At 61.3% G+C, this 18,741-nt stretch overlaps 3 protein-coding genes across 3 annotated transcripts; all 3 read right to left on the minus strand.

Moving 5' to 3' along the window:
• Positions 1–133: 133 nt before the first annotated feature.
• Positions 134–4,889, minus strand: RASSF1 (Ras association domain family member 1). Its single transcript, XM_034066521.1, has 6 exons — positions 4,605–4,889; positions 3,727–3,848; positions 1,556–1,660; positions 1,181–1,475; positions 610–725; positions 134–490 (listed from the first exon to the last, which is right to left on the minus strand). Exons 1-6 carry the CDS (start codon positions 4,852–4,854, stop codon positions 344–346), a joined length of 1,035 nt encoding a protein of 344 aa, XP_033922412.1. The 5' UTR covers positions 4,855–4,889; the 3' UTR covers positions 134–343.
• A 973-nt stretch (positions 4,890–5,862) lies between these two features.
• Positions 5,863–15,543, minus strand: ZMYND10 (zinc finger MYND-type containing 10). The gene is made up of 12 exons (XM_034066257.1): positions 15,423–15,543; positions 15,101–15,209; positions 14,453–14,569; positions 13,323–13,376; positions 13,085–13,237; positions 11,057–11,145; positions 10,690–10,790; positions 9,228–9,400; positions 8,793–8,918; positions 7,022–7,143; positions 6,702–6,827; positions 5,863–6,140 (listed from the first exon to the last, which is right to left on the minus strand). The coding sequence occupies exons 1-12, from the start codon at positions 15,515–15,517 to the stop codon at positions 6,056–6,058; spliced, it is 1,350 nt and encodes a 449-aa protein (XP_033922148.1). The 5' UTR covers positions 15,518–15,543; the 3' UTR covers positions 5,863–6,055.
• Positions 14,933–18,689, minus strand: NPRL2 (NPR2 like, GATOR1 complex subunit). The gene is made up of 12 exons (XM_034066258.1): positions 18,542–18,689; positions 18,362–18,453; positions 17,825–17,993; positions 17,468–17,576; positions 17,082–17,218; positions 16,760–16,857; positions 16,635–16,671; positions 16,385–16,478; positions 16,193–16,310; positions 15,909–16,051; positions 15,423–15,739; positions 14,933–15,209 (listed from the first exon to the last, which is right to left on the minus strand). Exons 1-11 carry the CDS (start codon positions 18,611–18,613, stop codon positions 15,672–15,674), a joined length of 1,137 nt encoding a protein of 378 aa, XP_033922149.1. The 5' UTR covers positions 18,614–18,689; the 3' UTR covers positions 14,933–15,209; positions 15,423–15,671.
• Between the last annotated feature and the right edge of the window lie 52 nt (positions 18,690–18,741).

The following is an 18,741-nucleotide window of genomic DNA, read 5'->3' on the forward strand; positions in this document are numbered from 1 at the left end:
CTCTCCGCTTGGCGCCGGCGGGAAGTTCGGAGGTTGGGGTTGGAGCCACGTGCGCGCACCGCGGGCTCGGCGGCAGTGGGAGGGGCCTCGTGCCCCGCCAGGCCCCGCCCCCCCGTACACGTCACAGGCCACGCTCCTCACCACGTGCTTTTATTGGTGCTCAACGCCCCGCTCCCCCAGTGACACTTCCTCCTCCCGAGGACCCCCACTGCGTGCGCCAGCCCCATGGCGGCCTCTGCGGTGGGACATGGGGTGTCCCCCTCCACCCCCCTCCCGGTGCCCCCACCCGCCGGCGGGCGAGGGTGTCCAGTGTGCTGCCTGACCCCCAGCGCAGGCGGCAGCGTCACCCTGGGGTGTGTGCGGCCAGGGCCTCCTGCATCTTCTGTCGGCAGCGGGCGTAGCGGTGCCGCAGCTGACGGACGTGCTCCTCCTCCTCCCGATGCAGGATGCGCAGGAAGTTGTGCAGCTCCGGTAGCGTGAACGCATCCCACTGTGGGCACACATGGTGTGTCCCCCCCATGGCCGTGTCCCCCCATGGCCGTGTCCCCCCATGGCCATGTCCCCCCATGGCCGCATACCACCAGTCCGTTCCCCCATCCCCACACTCACGTTCACCTCCCCGGTCTCGTTCTCCTTCAGGACAAAGCTCAGCACCTTCTCGCTGGGGCCGGCCAGCAGCCGCAGCCGCAGGGGCTGCTCCTCGTCAGCCAGCTTTCGTAGGTACACTGCAATGACAGCCGTGCATCACAGGAGGCACACTGCTACAGGGACATCACCACCATGGGGACACTGCCACTTCAGGGATGCTGCTGCCAATGAAGATGCTGCCACTATGCAGACATCACCACCATGGGGGGGGACACATTGATGCCATGGGGGCCATGGACATGAGGGACATAGCTGCCAAAGGGGGATACCACTGCTACAGGGATGCTGCTGCCATGCAGACACCACCATGGGGACATAAACTGCCACAGGGGATAGTGCTGCCGTGAGGGGACACCCACACAGCCACTTAGGAATGCCCAGGGGGATACCATCATAACAGGGACACTGCCACCATGGGGGATACCGCCACCATGGTGCCACCATGGAGTACACCACCACCTGGGGACATCACCACCATGAGGCTACCACCACTGAGGGGTACCAGCTATGGAGGCAGGGCCACCCCCGGTACCTTGTTCATCCTTCTCAGACCTCTCAAAGAGGGCGAACTTGCGGGGGTTGTCGATGACGGTGAACTTGCGGAGGAGAGCATCGATGACCTCGCTGGCACGCGTGTGGGAGAGGATGTGCAGGTGCTTCACGGTGCCCTTGGGCAGGTAGAAGGATGTGCGGCGCTTCACCCCCTGCGTGTGCGGCCCCGACCGCCCCGTCTGCAGCACAGGGACCCGCTTGGTGGCTGGCACTGAGACAGGGCGCACCAGCTTCAGCTGCACCTTGATGAAGCCAGTGTAGGAGCCATCCTTGTTCTGGGAGACACCGGTGGGGAGGTGAGCAGGGCCAGGGCAGGGCACTGGGATTCCCCCTCAGCCCCATGCCAGCCCCATACCAGGCTCATGAAGAGGTTGCTGTTGATCTGGCTGTTGTACTCCTTGATCCGCTGCTCCACCTGCGCCTGGTCCAACTCTGCCTTCTCCCACTCGCTGGGCTCATCCTACATGAGAGCAGCGGGGCTGAGCGGGACCCCTCCACCGGTCCCGCCATCCCGCGGCCCCCAGTCCGCCCCGAACACGGGCTCATACACACACACACACACATACACACAGGCGGTTGCGCGGGGTTGCATCAGCCCGACTGATGAGCTCACCGCAGCTCCAGACCGGCCCCAGCCACCCCCAGGCCCTCGTCCCTGGGCTGCAGGGATCGGTGACCCCGTTGCGAGGACACCCCTCCCGGCACCCCAGATCACAGAGGCGTCCCCAGGGCAGAGCAGCCGCCAGCCCGGCACCAGGACAGGCACCCCGGGATTCGCCCATGCTGCCGGCACCCCACTTCAAAGCGCCGGCCCCACACAGGGGAATCCCGGCTCAGCGTCACACCGCCGGCACCCACTAACGCGTATTTACATGGGGCCGAGGAGCACCCAGGGCTCCTGGCCCCAACGGCCACCCTAGAGCATGCGGATACTGCCGGACCCGGCTGGGGTCCCCACGAGGGGCTAATGCTGGCACCCCAATCACTGTCCTTCACTCCCTCGCGGAGAATCCAGCCCCGGAGGCCATGGGGCCGCCGTACCAGACAGCACAGCCCCACTCACCCCACTGTGCCTCGCTCGCCCCACAGCACTGCATCTCCCCCCCACAGCAGAGCCATGCTCAGCCCCCAGGACAGCGCTGCCCGCACCCCATATTTCCCCCACGACCGAGCAACAACTGCCCCCCAGCACCCACCCCAGTGGGGGTTGCGCTCCCCCCGGCTGACGTCACCGCATCCCCCGGATGACGTCACCGCATCCCCCCGTTACGTCACGCCGCTACCGGGGACCGACCTGGCGGCGGCGCGGGCGGCGGCCGAGGGAGGTGCGGGCGGTGTAGAAGAGCTCGGGCTCGGAGTCGGAGTCCTCCTGGCTGCAGTAGCCGCTGCTGGCGGTGCTGCCCCCGGTGCCCCCCCCGCCGCCCCTCCGCAGAGCCAGCCCCGCCGCGGCCCCGCAGCTGCTACCGGACCCGCCGCCCCGAGACCCGGACACGGGCACGGCAGCGGCCCCGGCCCGGCCCGGCCGCCCCACGGCCCCACCGAGCCCGCGGGCACACGGGCACACCCGGCCCCGCGCCAGCCCGGCCGGTCCGCGGGCTGGAGCCCGGCTCTGTCTGCTCCCGGTTCGGCTCAGCCCGGCCCCGGTTCCTGTCCCGGCTCGGCTCAGACCGGCCCCGGTCCCTGTCCCGGTTCGGCTCAGACCGGCCCCGGTTCCTATCCCGGTTCGGCTCAGTCTGCTCCCGGTCCCTGTCCGGGCTCGGCTCAGCTCGCTCCCGGTCCCTATTCTGGCTCGGCTCAGTCTGCTCCCGTCTTGGCTCAGCCCAGTCCTTGTCCCAGCACGGCTCAGCCCGGCCCCGGTCGCTATCCCGGTTCGGCTCAGCTCGGTGCCGGTTCTTGTCCCGGCTCGATTCAGCTCGGTCCCGGTCCCTATCTCGGCTCGGTTCTGCCCGGTCGCTATCGCGGTGCCTGTCCCCGTCCCGGCTCGGTTCAGCGCGATCCCGGCTCGGTTCAGCGCGATCCCTGCTCGGTTCAGCCCGATCCCGGCTGGGTTCAGCGCAGTCCCGGTCCTTGCCCCGGCTCGGCTCCGCCCGGTCGCTACCGCGGTCCTGTCCCGCTCCCGGCTGAGCGCGGCCCCGGCCCCGCCCCGCCCGGGCCGTGGGGGTGACGCGGGCCGGGGGCGGCGCGGAGCGGCCCCGCTTCCGGCAGTGACTTCAGCCTCTCCCGGAGCCGCAGCTCCGGCCAGAGGCACCGGCGGGGCCGGGGCATGGAGCGGGACAGCGGAGCGTGGGCTCGGCAGGGGCCGGCACTGCTCGGCACAGCCCAGCACGGCTGACACCATCCAGCCTGACATCGGCCGGCATGGCACGGCACAGCCTCACAGCACAGCCCAGCACAGCCCTGCACACCATGGGTACAGCACGGCACAGCACATACAGTATGAGATGCCATGGCCTCACCCCCAGCCCGGGCAGCCCCCAGGGTTCCCCCACTTCCCTCCCTCCTTCACAGACCCAGCCCAGGTCTTACCACGTTGGTGTCCTTCTCCAGTGCCTGCTCGCTGCCATCGTCCTCGTCACCAGCACCCGGGGGCCCACTGCAGTCCAACCGCACCAGGGCCCGGCACCGGTAGTGGCAGGTGAAGCTGCAGTCTAGGGACAGGGACGGGACCAGTGTCACCACCATGGGCCTGGGTGTCCGGGTCACCAACTGTGCCTGGGAGGGTACTGGTGCCTGGTGTCTGTGTCAGTACTGGTGCCGGCTGCCTGCCCATGCAGTGTGGTGCCAGAAGCCCAGGGAACAGCACCCACATGGGACATGGTGCTGTGCAGGTACCAGAGTGCCGGTGCTCCCTGCTTGGGCTGCTGTTGTGGGTGCCTGATGGCTGGGATGCTCAGTGCCCAGTACTGGGATACCCAGTGCCTGGTACCAGGCTGCCTGGTGCCGGGTGTGGGTGTCCCATACTGGGATGTGTGGTGTGGATATTTGGTTTGGGCTATCCACTGCCTGGTGCATGTGCCCAGTACTGGGCTGTCCAGTGCCTGGTGGAGGTACCTGGTGTCCAGAGGCCCAGTGCCTCTGTACAGCACCTCCCAGTACAGGGATGCCCAGTCCTCAGTGGGGGTGCCAGTAGCAGGATGCCCGGGGCCTGGGATGCTCAGTGCGTGGAGCAGGTGCCCAGTACTGAGACGCGTGGTACCTACAGGGGGTGCCCAGTTCCAGGATGCTCAGTGCCTGCTGTGGGTGCCTGGTGCCAGGATCCCCATGCCCAGTGAGCGCTCCCCACCAGGATTCCCTGCAGTGGGGGTGCCCGGTGGGGAATGCCCAGTGCCCGGTGGGGAATACCCGGTGCCCGGTGCAGGGCAGCCGGTGCCCGGCGGGGTCCCGGTGCTCAGCGCGGTACTCACGGCGGCACTGGAGGCTCTTCCTGCCGCCGCCCCAGACGAAGTCCCCGCAGAGGTCGCACCAGGTGTGGAGCCCGCGGCGCCGGGGCTCGAAGCGGTGCCCGGTGCCCGGTGCCGCCGTCAGCCGCGGGTCGGGGTGGGCGCCGGGGCCGGTTCTTCGGGCCGGGCTGATGCGCAGCGCGTTGGTCCGTTCCAGGCGGCCGCGGCCCGGGCGCGGCTCCGGCTGCAGCTCCCGCAGCTCGATGAGCTCCATGGCCCGGCGGGGCGGGGGCCGGCACCGGGGAAGGGGCCGGGACCGGAGGGGCCGCCCCGTCCGGACACCGCGGGGGAAACAGAGGCAGGAGCGAGGAGCGATGAGGGAGCCGCGCAGGGCCCCGACGGGAGCCCCCGGCCCCGGCGCGCCCGGCAGGGAGGGCTGGAGGCGGGGATGGCGGTGCCGGAGCCGCTGCCGGGGAAGGGGGGGCCCAGCTCCCGCAGTGCCGCTCTCTCCGGCAGGACCGGGGCAAGCCTCGCTCCGGACGCAGCTTCCCTGCGGGGCAGGGGTTTGGGAACCTCTGGCAGCTGGTGAGAAGCAGCCAAAGCACCCCCGGAGAGCCCCTGTGCTCCTCCTGGCCTCAGCCTGAGTCCAGGCTGCTTGGCCGGACAGAGATGGTTTCCTGCCTGCAGTCGTGGCTCCTGCAGCAGCAGCGCTGTGCAAAGCCTGTTTCAGGGTGTGTGCGTGCATGGGCTCAGACACCCCATCCAAAAAGGGGCTCAGCCCCAGCAATCTTTCCCAGCTGTGCTCAGACCAAGGCTCCAGCCCTTGAGCAGCAGCTGTTTGCTGGGGAGAGGGGGTCATGCACCCCCCAAGGCAACACAGGCCAGCAGTAAACACTGTAGAGATGCTGGTGAGCAGGGGGGCAAACTATCAGTGCTAAGTCACATCTACTGAAGGGGGGATCATCCCTGCATGATGGCATATCATGAACACCCGAGGAACTCGTGCTTTCTCAGCGAGGTGCTCGTGCTAACCACATCCTCTGCTCACTCCGCTGCTCCAACACGGCTGCCAAAAGATAAGAGGTGATACGCAGCCCTTCTCACCCGCTTCCCTTCTCCGCTCAGCCACAGAGGGCTTGGCCAAACCTTACTGACTCCCTTTTTGGGTTCTCTGGGAACTCTGTTATTACAAAGGGGGGAAACAGGCACACCCCCTCTCCCTAAGTGCAAGGGAGGGGAGGAAGCAGTTTAGCATCTTCAGCTAAGAGACCAAGCAGCAGCGTGTTGCACAAGCAGGTTTATTGGAGAAGGCTGCATGAGAGGTGGCAGCAGAGGCTGAGCCGGGGCAGTGCTGCCAGGGCTGGGAGCAGACAGCAGGGGCCTCTGTGGCTTCTCTGCTCTGGTCACCGGGCTGCACACAGAGGGAAAACCTCTGCCTGGATGAGCTGCAGGCCACATGCCAGTCACTTCTTCTCTTACAGGTCACGCACACTCGTTGGTGCCCCAGCCATCAGGTTGCAGGCAATCTTGTGCTTCTGCCAGTGCTGGACCTGGCATGCCCTGTGGAAGAGAAGATGCTGCTCAGGGGCTCTGCTGTGAAGTGGGGTGCCCAAAGCTTGAGCAGGGACACAGCAGGGCCACATCCAACCCCAGGAGTGAAGCAGTGACAAGGACAAACCCCAGCACCATGCTCCTGCAGGGACTGGGGGTGGAGCTGGCAGGGCTGAGAATGACCCCAACAGGGAGGTGAATGCAGCCCCCAGTTGCAGGGCTAAGATGGTTTAACACCAGCCCTTGGCAGATGGTTCAGGACCAGAGATCTAATTTACTGCCACCACCCCAGCTGCCACATCCCAGGCTGTCACCTGCACCCACAGAGCCATGGGTGCTTTCCTCCCCACTCATGCCACACCAGGGTGCAGGGGAGGGAGACACTGTCACCATGGGAAGTGCAGAGGCAGCTCAGCACCTCGCCATGGCAACCCAACCCTCTACCAGTGTCCTGGCACATCAGCCTTACTGTAAGATGTGGAGAGAGGTACATGGCAAGTGGAGTGATAGCAGTGCAGAACAGGGAGCACTGGGGCTGCAGGGGACACAGGGGCTGCAGAGCTCCCTTACCGTGAGCAGTACCACTCGTTCCGGCAGCGAGAACACCGCTTGGCTGCCTCTGTGCCACACACCCTGCAGCGGGGCTTGTCGGGGGCCAGAGCCTCCATCATGTCCAGGCTGTAGGTCTCTGCCCACCTGCAGCAGGCAAAGGGGTGAGGCTGCTCACAGGGAGCTGATGACAAGCAGCGAGCTGTCCCCACTGCACCCTGTCACACAGGGACATCCCCAGCAGTGCCACAGACCCCTCCATCCCCCCAGTGCTAGCTCCATCCTGCTAATGGGGATACTGGTTCCACCAGGCACTCTGTGTGTATGTACCAGGGCCCTACCTGCGAGCCTGGAGCTTCAGCTCCTCCTCGGTGGGGCTGAAGACCCTCTTCACCTGGTGCTTGGCAATGGCCTCCCACTTGCCTGCATTTTTCTTGAGGATGTGGTCCCAGATGACGGGAACCTGTGGGGAGAGGCAGAGCAGGAGGAAGGGGTGCTCATAGCTGTGGTATGGGGGCCTTCAAGGGGACAGCCAGCCCCAGGCATGAGATGCATGTCCCCCAGGAGGCAAAGCAGAGGCAGCAGGGGCAGAGAAGGAGCAGGGAGCAAGGGTGTGCTTTTGAGTACACGGAGGGGATGGTTCTGCTTTGACAATGAACGTTCAGGTGAAACGAGGCAAAACCTTTGGGGTCTGGTTGGAAGGGAGAGTGAAGCCCCTGATGAGAATGAAGCCCCTGATGAGAGTGAAGCCCCTGATGAGAAGGAAGCCCCTGATGAGAGTGAAGCCCCTGTGTGCCGGCAGCAGTGTGAGCCCCATGCTCCGGAGCCGTTTGCCTGAGCACAGTTTTCCACTCATCACTTCCCTGAAGGCGAGTGCCTGGGGCAGGACTGACCAGTACAAGAGGGAAAGCACCAGCCAAGAGCAGCGTGGGGAGCTCAGGCTCTGGAGATGCTGCTTCAAACAGCTCTGCCTCCTCCAGCAGAGTAAAAATAGCCAGGCCTGGAAGGGGAGGAGGCTGCTCTGGGAGCAACCGAATGGAAAAAGGCCTTTCCTCAGCTTGGCTTGGAGACAAGGAGTGAGTTCACTGCTTTCTGGGCAGAGCAGGGAGCCCCTGTGTGTGCTTCCAGCTGGCTCCCCCTGCCTGCCCCCCGGCTCAGCCCCAGCCCTTGGCAGGAGCAGGAACAGCACCAGCACAAAAGCAGAGCTATGGAGAGGGCAGCAGCCTGGGCAAGGGCTGGATGAGGTCCCTGGGCAGCAGTTGCCTGTCCCTGTGCCACTGACACGCTGGCAGTTGAGGCTCGTGGCTAATCCATAACCACCTCATCCTGCTGCCATCCCAGCCCCAACCATTGGCCTTCAGCCCCAGCTCCTGGCATTTGCCATAGCTCAGCTTTGGATAGGGCACATCAGCACCCAGCTCTGCTGGGGACAGCATGTTTGCTCTCCTCACTGCCCAGCCTACCCATCTGCTCCAGTTAGCGGTGTGGGAGCCTCCAGCAGTGGGGAAGAGCCTCTGCTTTTCCCAGCTGCCTATTTGGAGCTCTGCACAGTGTCTCCCCTCAGCTCACACAGACACACTTTGAAGGAACACTCTGCTCCAGAGATTATCACTGCATGGATTAAACCCCCCAAGAACCTCACACTCTTTGAAGACCCTCAGGGATCAAGCTTCATACATCAGCCAGGAACAGTTTGACTGTAGCCTCTATCCCCAGACCTTGGCATCCCTCTGTACACAGTGTGCCAAGCAGCCCATGGCCAGGGGGTGTCCAGAATTCAGCAGGAAAGCACTGATAAATGTTAAATGAAGTTAATTGTTAAAGCAAAACAGGGGTGTCTCTGCCCCATGCAGTCTCAATGCAACCCAGAGAGCTGTTTATAACCCAGAATTTACACCTTTAGATGTGACTGCATGGCCACTGCAGTAACAGGACAAGACTCCCATGTCACACACAGGCACCTTTGCTAGCAATAAAGGTGTAATTGTGAAATGGGTGTTTGGCTGCTTTACCCTGGGCACCACCCCACCAGAGCTGAGCTTGTGGGGAGGAAAAGGGTGTAGAGAGACATCAGGCTTAAAGCAGAGAGGTGCAGGAAGAGCCATGGGATACCTGCTCCAGGACAAGATCCTTTTTGGGGGGAGCTGGCTCTGTCACAGCGAGGTGGCTCAGAAATCTCTGCATCTCCACCAGGTTGGGCAGCTGGTCAACAAGGACATCTGTCAGGAACACACGGAGCTGTGGCCACAGAGGGGAAGAGAAGTGAATGGAGAGAGGTCAAGTCAAGGGATCCAGAGCTGGGGAAGCAGCATAGCAAGAGCAGGGATCTGAGGGGCACTGGCAGAGTGACCCACAGGGGTCCCATAAGGTGCAATTGCAAACACAAGCTTTGCTGCTTCTGGCACGGTGACAGTTCCCACTGCTCTCCCACCACTGGCTCCTAGGAGCCCACAGAGAGGACAAGGAGAGATGCATGGAGGTGCCCAGTGCTGGCAAGGTCCTACCCTGTGCTGTGGGGCTCACAGCCTTTGTGGTGTAGGGTCCTACCTTAAGGAGCTGGCTCCTGTTGAAGCCATCAAAGTGGTATTTGCGCTGGCACTCGGGGCTGAGCAGGAGGTTGAGGAGGGCAATCCACACCTGCCCATCGAGCTTGGTCATCTTCACCTGGTCTTCAGGGGGCACCTCATGCCATGTGCCATTCTCATACTTCTTGAGCTTGCCTGAGGGACAGAAGAACACACGGCTGCAGGGACAGTGCTGCAGCCCAGGGGTGGGGATGCCAGCCTGCACTCACGGCCTCACTGCAGTGCAGGCAAACCCCTATGCTTCTGTCTGCTTCCCTACCTGTTTGTTCAGCATAGCAGCCTGCTTGGTGCAGAGGCAATGTATTAGAGAGTATGAAAAGCATAAAGAACCTGTATTAAAACAAAAGGGTTGTGGCAGGAACTGGAAGATCCCTGAGGTATCTCCCTCTGTACTTGGCCAGGAGTGTAGAGCACTGGTAGATGGGGGAGAACCCACAGCGCAACAACAGAGTGGCTCGAGAGCCATGTTTTGGGCTGCCAGCATGGCCAACACCCTCTTTCCTGGAGTTTCTTCTGCCAGTGAAAGCCACAAGTAGCATAAATACAACCAAAGTGACAAAACGAGCTCCAGGAGCTACTGTGCTGCTCTGGGGGTGGAGAAGGATGTACCCCTTCATCTGCATAGCCTGGAAGTGCCTTTGCACTCTTGTTTCTTTCTAGGCCATCCCTCAGGGCCCCAGATCAAAGCTCTCTCTTGACACAGGCAGAGGGAAGGGATGCGCTTTGTGGCTGGAGGAAGGAGGAAAGCTCCCACATCCAGCTGGGCCCCTCAGCAGGCACAGAGCCATGTGCTTCCCAGCTCTCTTCCTCCCCTGCCTGTGCTGTGATCCCCCTGGTGCAGGGCTGGGAAGGGGTGTGGGTTCCCACAGCCCAGGCTGTGCCCACCCCTGCTCAGAGGCAGGCAGTGGGGGAGCTGGGGTGGCAGGGGGGCAGGAGGCAGGGCTGATGGTGATGGGCACAACCTAATCAGAGGCCTTTGGCAAGAGCAAAGCTAAATGATCAGGAGCCTCAGGGCAGTGGTTTGCTGCCTGGGAGAGCCCGTGGCTGCCTTGAATTCTTAGTGCTGGTCCTATAAGGCGCAGAAAGGCTGAGACAAGCATCCTGGTCTTTGTGTGCCCAGGACGAGACTCCCCAGGGGAACAAGTGGGGCTGGCAGCCCTGCTATACTCAGGTCCTGGCCATGATCAGCTCAGAGGAGACATAGCCCTGTGTGAGGATCGGCATGGGAAGCTCTGCAGGGGTCCCCAGCCCAGCTGTGCTGCAGCTGCTTTTGGCAGGAAGCATTAGTGAGGAGCAAGGGGGGGAGGATGGAGGGGAGGGTAGAGGGGGAGCAGCTTTCTGCAAGGGATCCTACAGCCTATCAGCAGATGCAGATCCCAGCATGTCATTGCTGTGCCCTGAGTACCATGGGGCACGATCCGTACCTGCTTCCCGGCAGCTCCAGGGGCAATGCTCCACCAGCTCAACAAGGAGGCAGGGCAGGTTGTGGGTGCTCAGCATCCGTGTCAGCGCGCTCAGGGGCAGGCTGCAAACACGGCAGAAAGGGTGAATGGTGCTGGCAGACAAATGCAGAACAGATACAAACACTCCCTGAGGCAACTGGGAGAGGCAGGAAAAACACAACAGGCTGGGTTCCTGGAGTACCATGGAGCTGCTGGGTGCTGCTGCCTTGGCCCCCTGCGGCACTGCCACCATGGATACAGACAGCTGCTGAGAGGGATCCCGCTGTGATCCCATGGAATCTACACCGGAGAGCCAGGCACATGTGCTCTGCTGGTCCTGGGCACCCACCTCTCCACCTGGTCAGTGATGAACCGCAGCACGGACAGGGCTTTCAGGGCAATGTCAAACTCCATCCCCTCCGCCTGCTTCTGCAGCTCCTGTGGAGGGACAAGCACAGCCTCAGGATTGCAGGCCCCATTTCCAGGAGCTCCAGGGAGGAAGGCTGTGGGCTGCATCAGTAACCACAGACTGGGGAGGAAACCAGAGCCCTGCAAAACAAACCCTGCTTCTCCTCTTGACTGTGCCAGCGCTGCCTGTCTGACAGGGCAGCTGCAGAAGTGCTCACAGCCCATTGCTGCTCATTCCTCATCCCCCTATCCCTAATGGGTCATGGGAGGCCCCCAGCAGCAGGGACACCTCCTGGAAGAGGCCAGTCCCAGACTGTTCCTCTCTCCCGTTCTGGGCTCATCCTGCAGCCCACAGCCCTGCAGAGACCTGTGAGGTCCAGGCAGGGGGAAAGCTGCATGATCAGCAGAGGAACCAGAGGAGGAGGAGGGATGAACTTGGCCCTGGCACAGCTGCAGTCCTACATCCACCCCTCCTGGATCTCTGCTACAGCTTGTGTACAGCCAGCTGGAGTGTCTGCCTGTGGTTATCCCAGCCCACAGCTACGCCATGCTCTCCAGCCACCCTCCCCAGGCAGCATGGACACCCCATGTGCTCCCCACGTGCTCAGGAGAGCAGCCTGACCACCCTCTGACTCAGCCTCTTTCGGGACCACTGGCACAGCCGATCTGAGCAGTGCCAAGCCCCTCTCCTTGGCCCAGGCACAGCTTCTCCTCCCCAGTCCCAGATGCTCAGCTTCAGTTTCGTGCGCAGAGCACTGAGCTCAGCACCTCGTGTTCCTCTAAAGTGCCACCGCAACTGTTCCCTTACAAATTCCTGTGGTAAGAAGCCCTGTGCTTCCCGTGCCAGTGCTCCACACGCTACTAAGAAAACCCTATGGGCTCTTATCCCCCTCCCTCTCCAAACTCCTGCAGTGAGGCCCTTTCATACAGCTCCTCCTGATATTCAGACCCCATCTCTGCTACCTTCAGGCAAGGATTACGTTTTGCCTGTGCTCCTGGGGGACAACAGAACAAGTCCTGCTCCAGGGGTTATCACCATGCAGAGTCACAAAGAACAGGCTCCACAACACAGGAGAAGGCAGGAACAGCTTTTTCATAGGGGGTTATTGTATGTGGAGTCAGGAGCGGATGGAATGAATCAGAGGAAACCAGGCTCCTTGGGAGACGAGTGCTTTTTAGAATGCTATTGGCTGAACAGATCGTTTTATTTTAAACTTGAGCCATGTCAAAGCACTAACAGAGACAACCCCTTCCCCTCCCAGCTGGGAAAACATTTCCTGGAAAACATCCCCATTGTGCTCCGGAGCCCTCCACTTCCTTCCCTTTGCTGGAAGAGGAGCACGTGCTCAGGCAACAAGCCAAAGGATGGAGGCAATGCAGGGAGGTCCAGCCAAAGCTGCAGTCACTTTAACCCTGCTGCTCCGGACACTCCTGGTGGTGTGTGCGCTTTGAAGGAGGGAACTCGAGGTGCTGAGAAGCAAAGAGAGCTCCCACACTGGGAAGGTGCACAGCAGCCTGGGAACACCTCAGTGGGAACAGCTCTGGACTCGGTGCTGGCCTGGACCAGCACACAGAGGAGGTGTTTCTCAGAGAGCCAAGCAAGTTGGAGGGAAACACGTTAGGATGATTCCTTGTCATATTATACATGGATTTAGGGAAGCATCCTTCTCATGGTTAACCCTGGCTGGCTCCTAACAGCAGCCAGCTGCTAAGGTGTCTTCACAGGCTGCATGGAAACACAGCCACACAGCTTTCAAGAGCAGTGGCAAACGGCCAAAACCCCTGCAATGAATGTTTTGCCTCACTGTCAACTCTCCAGCATCCCCCCTCAGCTCAGACCGTGCCCTGCAGGAAGCCTCAAGCTGGAAGCCATGGCTGTCTCCATGGGAAGACCCCCTCTGTGCCTTTTCAGGCTGCCCACATCCTCCATCACATGTGTCCCCAGTGAGCTACAGGACTCTCTCCTCACCTGCATGGCTGAGGGGCTGGCTGCATCTTCAGGACAAAGCTGTGCCAGGGTCACTGTCTGTCCCTTGGTACTCCGAGCTGCCAGCAGGGTCAGTTTTCGGTGGCAGTAATCGATCAGATCCAGAATGCTGTCCTCTGCTGACTCGCAGACCTCCTTCACAACAGGAGTTCCACAGAGGGTCAGCCCCACAGCTGTGGATTTCCATCCCCAGCTGAAGAAAGCTGAACCTGCCTCTTACCTTGAAAAAAAACACTGTCTCCAAGAGGTTAATGATGGAGGCTTCATGATGCAGCTGCGGGAGGGAAATGGCAGGAGTTAGATCACAGTGGAGCAGTCACTAGCACTGAGGGTACAGGCAGTGGGACCAAGAAAAGAGCTCTTCTAAGAAGCTGCTTGTGTAGTTGTGGCCAAGCACAAGTCCAAGAGCCAAATGTAAGTGATGTAATCTTTAAAACAACTCCAGGTCATGCAGTTCACATTAATATTTATGTTAACATGCCTATAACACTGTAACATGCTGATAGAGAACCACGCTTCCCAGCAGGCAGGGCTCTCCAGGGCCCTGGCTTTGTGCTACTGTGCCAGTACAACTGTAGCCCTCAGGCAAGCTGAAGCCCCTGGCACTAGCACAGAGCCACTGCCTGAGATGGAACAGTGCCCTTCCTGCCTGTCGGTGCTGCTCTCAGCACCCTGGGAATGGGCAGACAGCCTTGTCCGGAGATGGGGAGCCATGAGATAGCTGACTGGAGGCAATACTGCTACAATACAAATGCCTGGGAAGACACCACCTTGCCCCAGCAAGTTACCCTGGAGTTACCCTGGACTGAAAATGGGCTAAAACTTCCAAGCCTTGGACAGATTTCCTTTAGGGCAAGGGCTGCATCCCTCTGCAGGAAGCCCAGCTCCTGACATCATTCCATTGCCAAGAGTGGCCCAAGGGACTGCTGCTCCTGGGAGCTCAGTAAGAAAAACCATTTCCTTAACCTCAGAAGCATGTAACCTCTGAGAGGCCTCTGGTCAGAGGTGCCAAACAGTGCTCAGAGGGGGGAATCCCCCAGGGGGGCTGTTGCCTGGGAGCAGGGTAGCACCAGATCCCTGACAGCTGTAAACCAGGAGCACAGCCACCACCAGGAGTGGGTTTTGCTGCATCCAGCAGCTCTCACAAGCTTGGACATGGACAAGGACATGGGCTTGTCACCACTCATGGTTTTGGGAACCAGCTGCTTCCCAGTGTCACACTGCTCAGCACTGCCTCTCAGCCTGGTGAGACATAAAGCCCCAGCTCCAAGATCTTCAGGGTGAGATGTATTTAAGCACAGTGGTGCTCACCTCATATCCAGGGTCATCCCCACTGCCCCCTCTACTCACCACTATGTAGATGGGGAAGGTGCTTCTCGGCTTGAAGTCCTGCAGCCGGCAGAGCACGGGGAAGACCTTGTGCTTCCAGATCTCCACAGAGATCAGCTCGCCAATGAGAACAGGAATCTAGAGAGGGAAGGGATGAGGACACCAAAGCCTTTCAGACCAGTGCTGAAGGGGGGAGCAGTTTTACTGCTAATGCTCAGCCACAAACACTTTGGAGTCACCCCATGGAGGAGGGCACCCTTGGGGCACGCTGCTGATTTACATTCACCCAGCTCAGTAATCAACAGCTTCTCACCAACAGACCAGTGGGGCAGAGAGGCTGCAAAGGGGGAAGGTGGCCAGGGCCAGGGCAGCACCCATCCCTATGCAGCCCTGCACATTCGGGGCTGGGACAGCCCAGGTAAATCACTGAGATCCATAACCAGAGGGGCTGGTTCACAGAAGAGACCAGAACCTCCAAGAAACAAAGCAAAGACCAGCAAGTAGAAACACCGCAGCTTGAGCTTTAATGGAAACCCAACCCAACCTGCTCACAGATACAACCGATTCTTTGCCATTTTACCCCAAAATTGCACACTGTTCACCACCAGCCGCCCCCAGCTCCAGCTGAAGGCCTGGCACGGGGATCACCACCACACGCAAGGAGCTCACCTTGGCGTAGGTGACCAGCAGCTCAGTGAGGAGCTGCTCCTGGCCTGCAGAGGCACTCAGGATGGCGTCCATGTTGAGCTTCTCCACAGCCTCCTGCTGCCGGAGCCATCTGCAGGGCAGGCCGCAGGACATCAGTGCTACGGGCTGCTGGACATGGGCTCCTCATGGCACCCCCAAACCCCACAGTGTCCCCCGAGCCTGGTGCGCTCCCTGCAGCAGCCGCTGCACCCACGGCCCTGCCCTTCTGCCTTCCCCAATGGGGTCCTCCTCTCTCCCTACAGCCCCAAAGGGACCCCCAAACCCTCCCCAGGACCCCCCGCACCGCTGCCCGCCGATGTCCCGCAGCTCGGTGCCCTGCAGCGCCCGCACCAGCGCCTCGGCCTCGCCGGGCAACAGCACCGGCCCCGGGGCGGCCATGGCGGCGGCGTCGGCGTCGCTACGGCAACGGGAGAGCGCTGGTGGTGCCTTCACCGCCCCCTGCCGCCCCCTGGCGGCGCGGAGGACACACGGCGGCCGGCGGGGGGCACCGGGCTCTGGGGTCACAACCGGGGGGGACGGGACATCTCCGCCGTCACTTCCAGCACACGATGATGTTGGGGTCGTTCTCCAGGCGCTCATCCAGCTCCTTGTAACTCATGCCTGAGGGGGAGGCAGCGGTGTCAGTGGGGTCCCCAACCCCTCCCATTGCACAGAACCCACCCAGACACATCTCCCTCAGTGGGCACAAAGGGGCGAGGGAGAGCCTGAGAGCAGTGCACAGCCCGGGGGGCTCTGCCTTCAGCCGGCCCCAAGGAGCTGAGCTCCTCACCGGTCTTGCAGCAGATCTCATCGTAGCTGTGGCAGCCTGTGTACAGCCGCGCCGGGTGGCTCCGCTCGTCCCGGGCGACCTTCACGGGGTATTTCTGCAGCCGTCGGATAAGGCCCTTCATCAAACCAAACTGGATGAGCCTCCTGCGCATGAGAACAGGCTGGGACCCCCGTGCTGAGGTGTCCAACACCCTCTTCCCTTCTGGTTCTACCATGTCCCACAGTTCCCACCTACAGACATAGGGATTGGGCACTCCCTCCTCACAGGAGAGAGCTGGGACCAACCTCTCGTCCACCCTCTGGAGCTGCAGGGTGTAGCGGGAGATGAGGTCTCGCACTGTTGTGCCAGGGCTCAGCCCACAGTACAGCTGGAACACATCCCTGAGGCTGGCGCGCTTGTGCCCTGCAGGGACAGGTCACCAGTCAGCTGCCCTCTCCTCCTGCCTCTGCCAGCAGCCCAGTGCGGGGTGGCTGTACCTTGTTTGGTGACATAGGACAGACACTCCTCCTGCAGACACTTGTCATCCACTAAATCCTGGACCTTCGGTGTGGTGCAGTAGACATTGGAGTACTGGAGGGTGAGGGGAAGCAGCTCTGCTCAGCCACGGCTCCAAGAGGGACAGACCCACCCTGCTCCCAGTCCCACTGTCCTCCTGCATGGCCACCCTGACGGGGCAGCCACTGCCTGAATCCCATTCATGGCCCCACACTCCATGGCCTGACCTACCTGGAGGATGGAGACGAGTGTAACAACCCCATAATACCTGCAGACAGACAGGGAAGTGTGAGACCCCCTCTGCCAGCACCCACCACCCCCTGCTGCCTGCTGGCCAGGCCCTTCTGTGCACTCACAGCAGGTTTTGCACTGCGATGCGCACCAGGTTCAGCTCCACATCAGCTTCTGCAGAAATCTTCTGGACGTGCCGAAAGCCATCGATGTAGGGCAGGATCTAGGAGGGGAGGAAGCAAGAGCTAAGAACAGAGAGGGCAGAGGCCCAAGGCATCACACTGAACCCCTGTGTGCACATGGACAGGCCAGCTCCATCCCCAGCAGCATTTTATCCTTGTTGGGGAAACTGCCTGCTCAAAGCACAGGAACAAGAGGAGCACCAAACCTCTGCCTCTGGAAACAGATCCTGTTCAAAGCATGCTGCCCCTGGTCAAGCACACAGACCTGCTGCGTGGTGAGATCCCACTGGGAGTTGAAGAAGTCATCCTTGTCTTGGGTGAAGACGGGGACATCGTACTCCTGCACAATGGGGGGGTCCGGGCGCTGCTCGATCACCTTCAGGTGGATGGTGTTGGACTCGTCTGGCCGGGGAAAGGGGAGTGCTCAGCCCCACATAAACCTCTGCTCCCTTGGGAGGTCACAACCATCAGTCCCAGGCACCACCCGGCTGCTCAGAGGTGTCTGCAGCCATCACCCCATCCCTTCTGGCACTTTGAGGACCCCAGGGCAAGGCTGGATCCAAGCACAGGCAGAGGATCCAGGCAGAGAAAGGCTCAGCTGCCTCCCTGGCCCACTGCTGCCTTACTCCTGGGCTGGCAGGGTTTCCATACCTATGGGCAAGGTGCATTTTCCTTTGGCATTCAGCTCCTCCAGCAGGATGGTCATGATGGGAACCAGCTTCTGCTTACTCTCCTCATTGGAGATGAAGCCACTTTCCAGCTATAAAGAGAGCAGAAAATCAAGTCAGCTCCACCCCACAGGACAGGAACCAAGATGTGGGGTTCCGCACATCTGGGTTCCTGTCCTCCCTTCAACTTCAAGTGATGTGTGGGTAAAACCAGTGTGATCACCTCCTGGCTGTAAACCTGGTTGCTGCCCCAGTGACACCCAGTGACCCAGGCCACTGGTGGCTCTGTGGGTCGGACTGTGAGGCAGCCAGCCTCTGCTCACGCTGGCTCAGAGCTCACCTCCAGGGTGGTCAGGTACCCAGCCAGCTTCTTCACTATGGGCTCCAGCGCACAGGCCTTGGCTCTGGCATCGCACACGAAGCCCAGATTGAAGAGCAGAGCGTTTCGGCTGTACTTCTTGTGCTCAATACACACGGGGCAGCCAATCAGCTTCTTCTCCATGGCTGTCCTGCAGGATGACAAGTATAAACTGCACCTATACCCTCAGGGCGGCCCGAGCACCACACAAGAATAGCTCTGGAAGTGGAGGCTTCTCTGCTTTGTACTAAAAATGATGTCTAATCCTCAGATGGCCAGAGTGCAAAACACACGCAATAAGACAGGAGTTAAGAGTCCACCACCAGGGAACAGTCTCCATTCAACACCAGCACTGCCCTAAAGACTCGTTTGCCCTTCTTGGAGTTGGCGCTGACAGAACGGGCCACCCCCAGCCCCGGGCACCTCAAACCTCCCGCACGGGTTATCACGGGCACCAAATGAACGTGGGGACCCCTGGGACAGCCCCGGAGCTGTCGCTGCGCATCCCGGCGCACTCACACGGTGATCAGCTTGTTCTGCAGCTCGGGCTTGGTGATGACATACACCTGGATGGTGTCGAACAGCTCCCGAGAGATGAAGTCCTCCGGTACCTGCAGAGGCACAACCGGATCAGCCCCAGCCCCGGCCCCGCTCCCGTCTCTACCCCGGCCAGCGGTGCAGCGCTCGGGGTCCCCTCACCTGGTAGGTGATCTTGGGGCCCAGCGTGGGGTGGAACTCGCTGAAGAACACGCACTCGATCCTGCCGCCCATGGCGCACCGACGGCGGACGGGCCGGGACGGGGCACCCCACTGCGGCACGGACGGCGGAGCACACAGCGCGCCTGCGCCTTGCCCCTGCCGGCCACCGTAGCCTGTATCCCGGCGGCCGCTCCGTCACA

Source organism: Melopsittacus undulatus, chromosome 9, assembly GCF_012275295.1.
Source record: "Melopsittacus undulatus isolate bMelUnd1 chromosome 9, bMelUnd1.mat.Z, whole genome shotgun sequence".
Classification (NCBI taxonomy): Eukaryota; Metazoa; Chordata; class Aves; order Psittaciformes; family Psittaculidae; genus Melopsittacus; species Melopsittacus undulatus.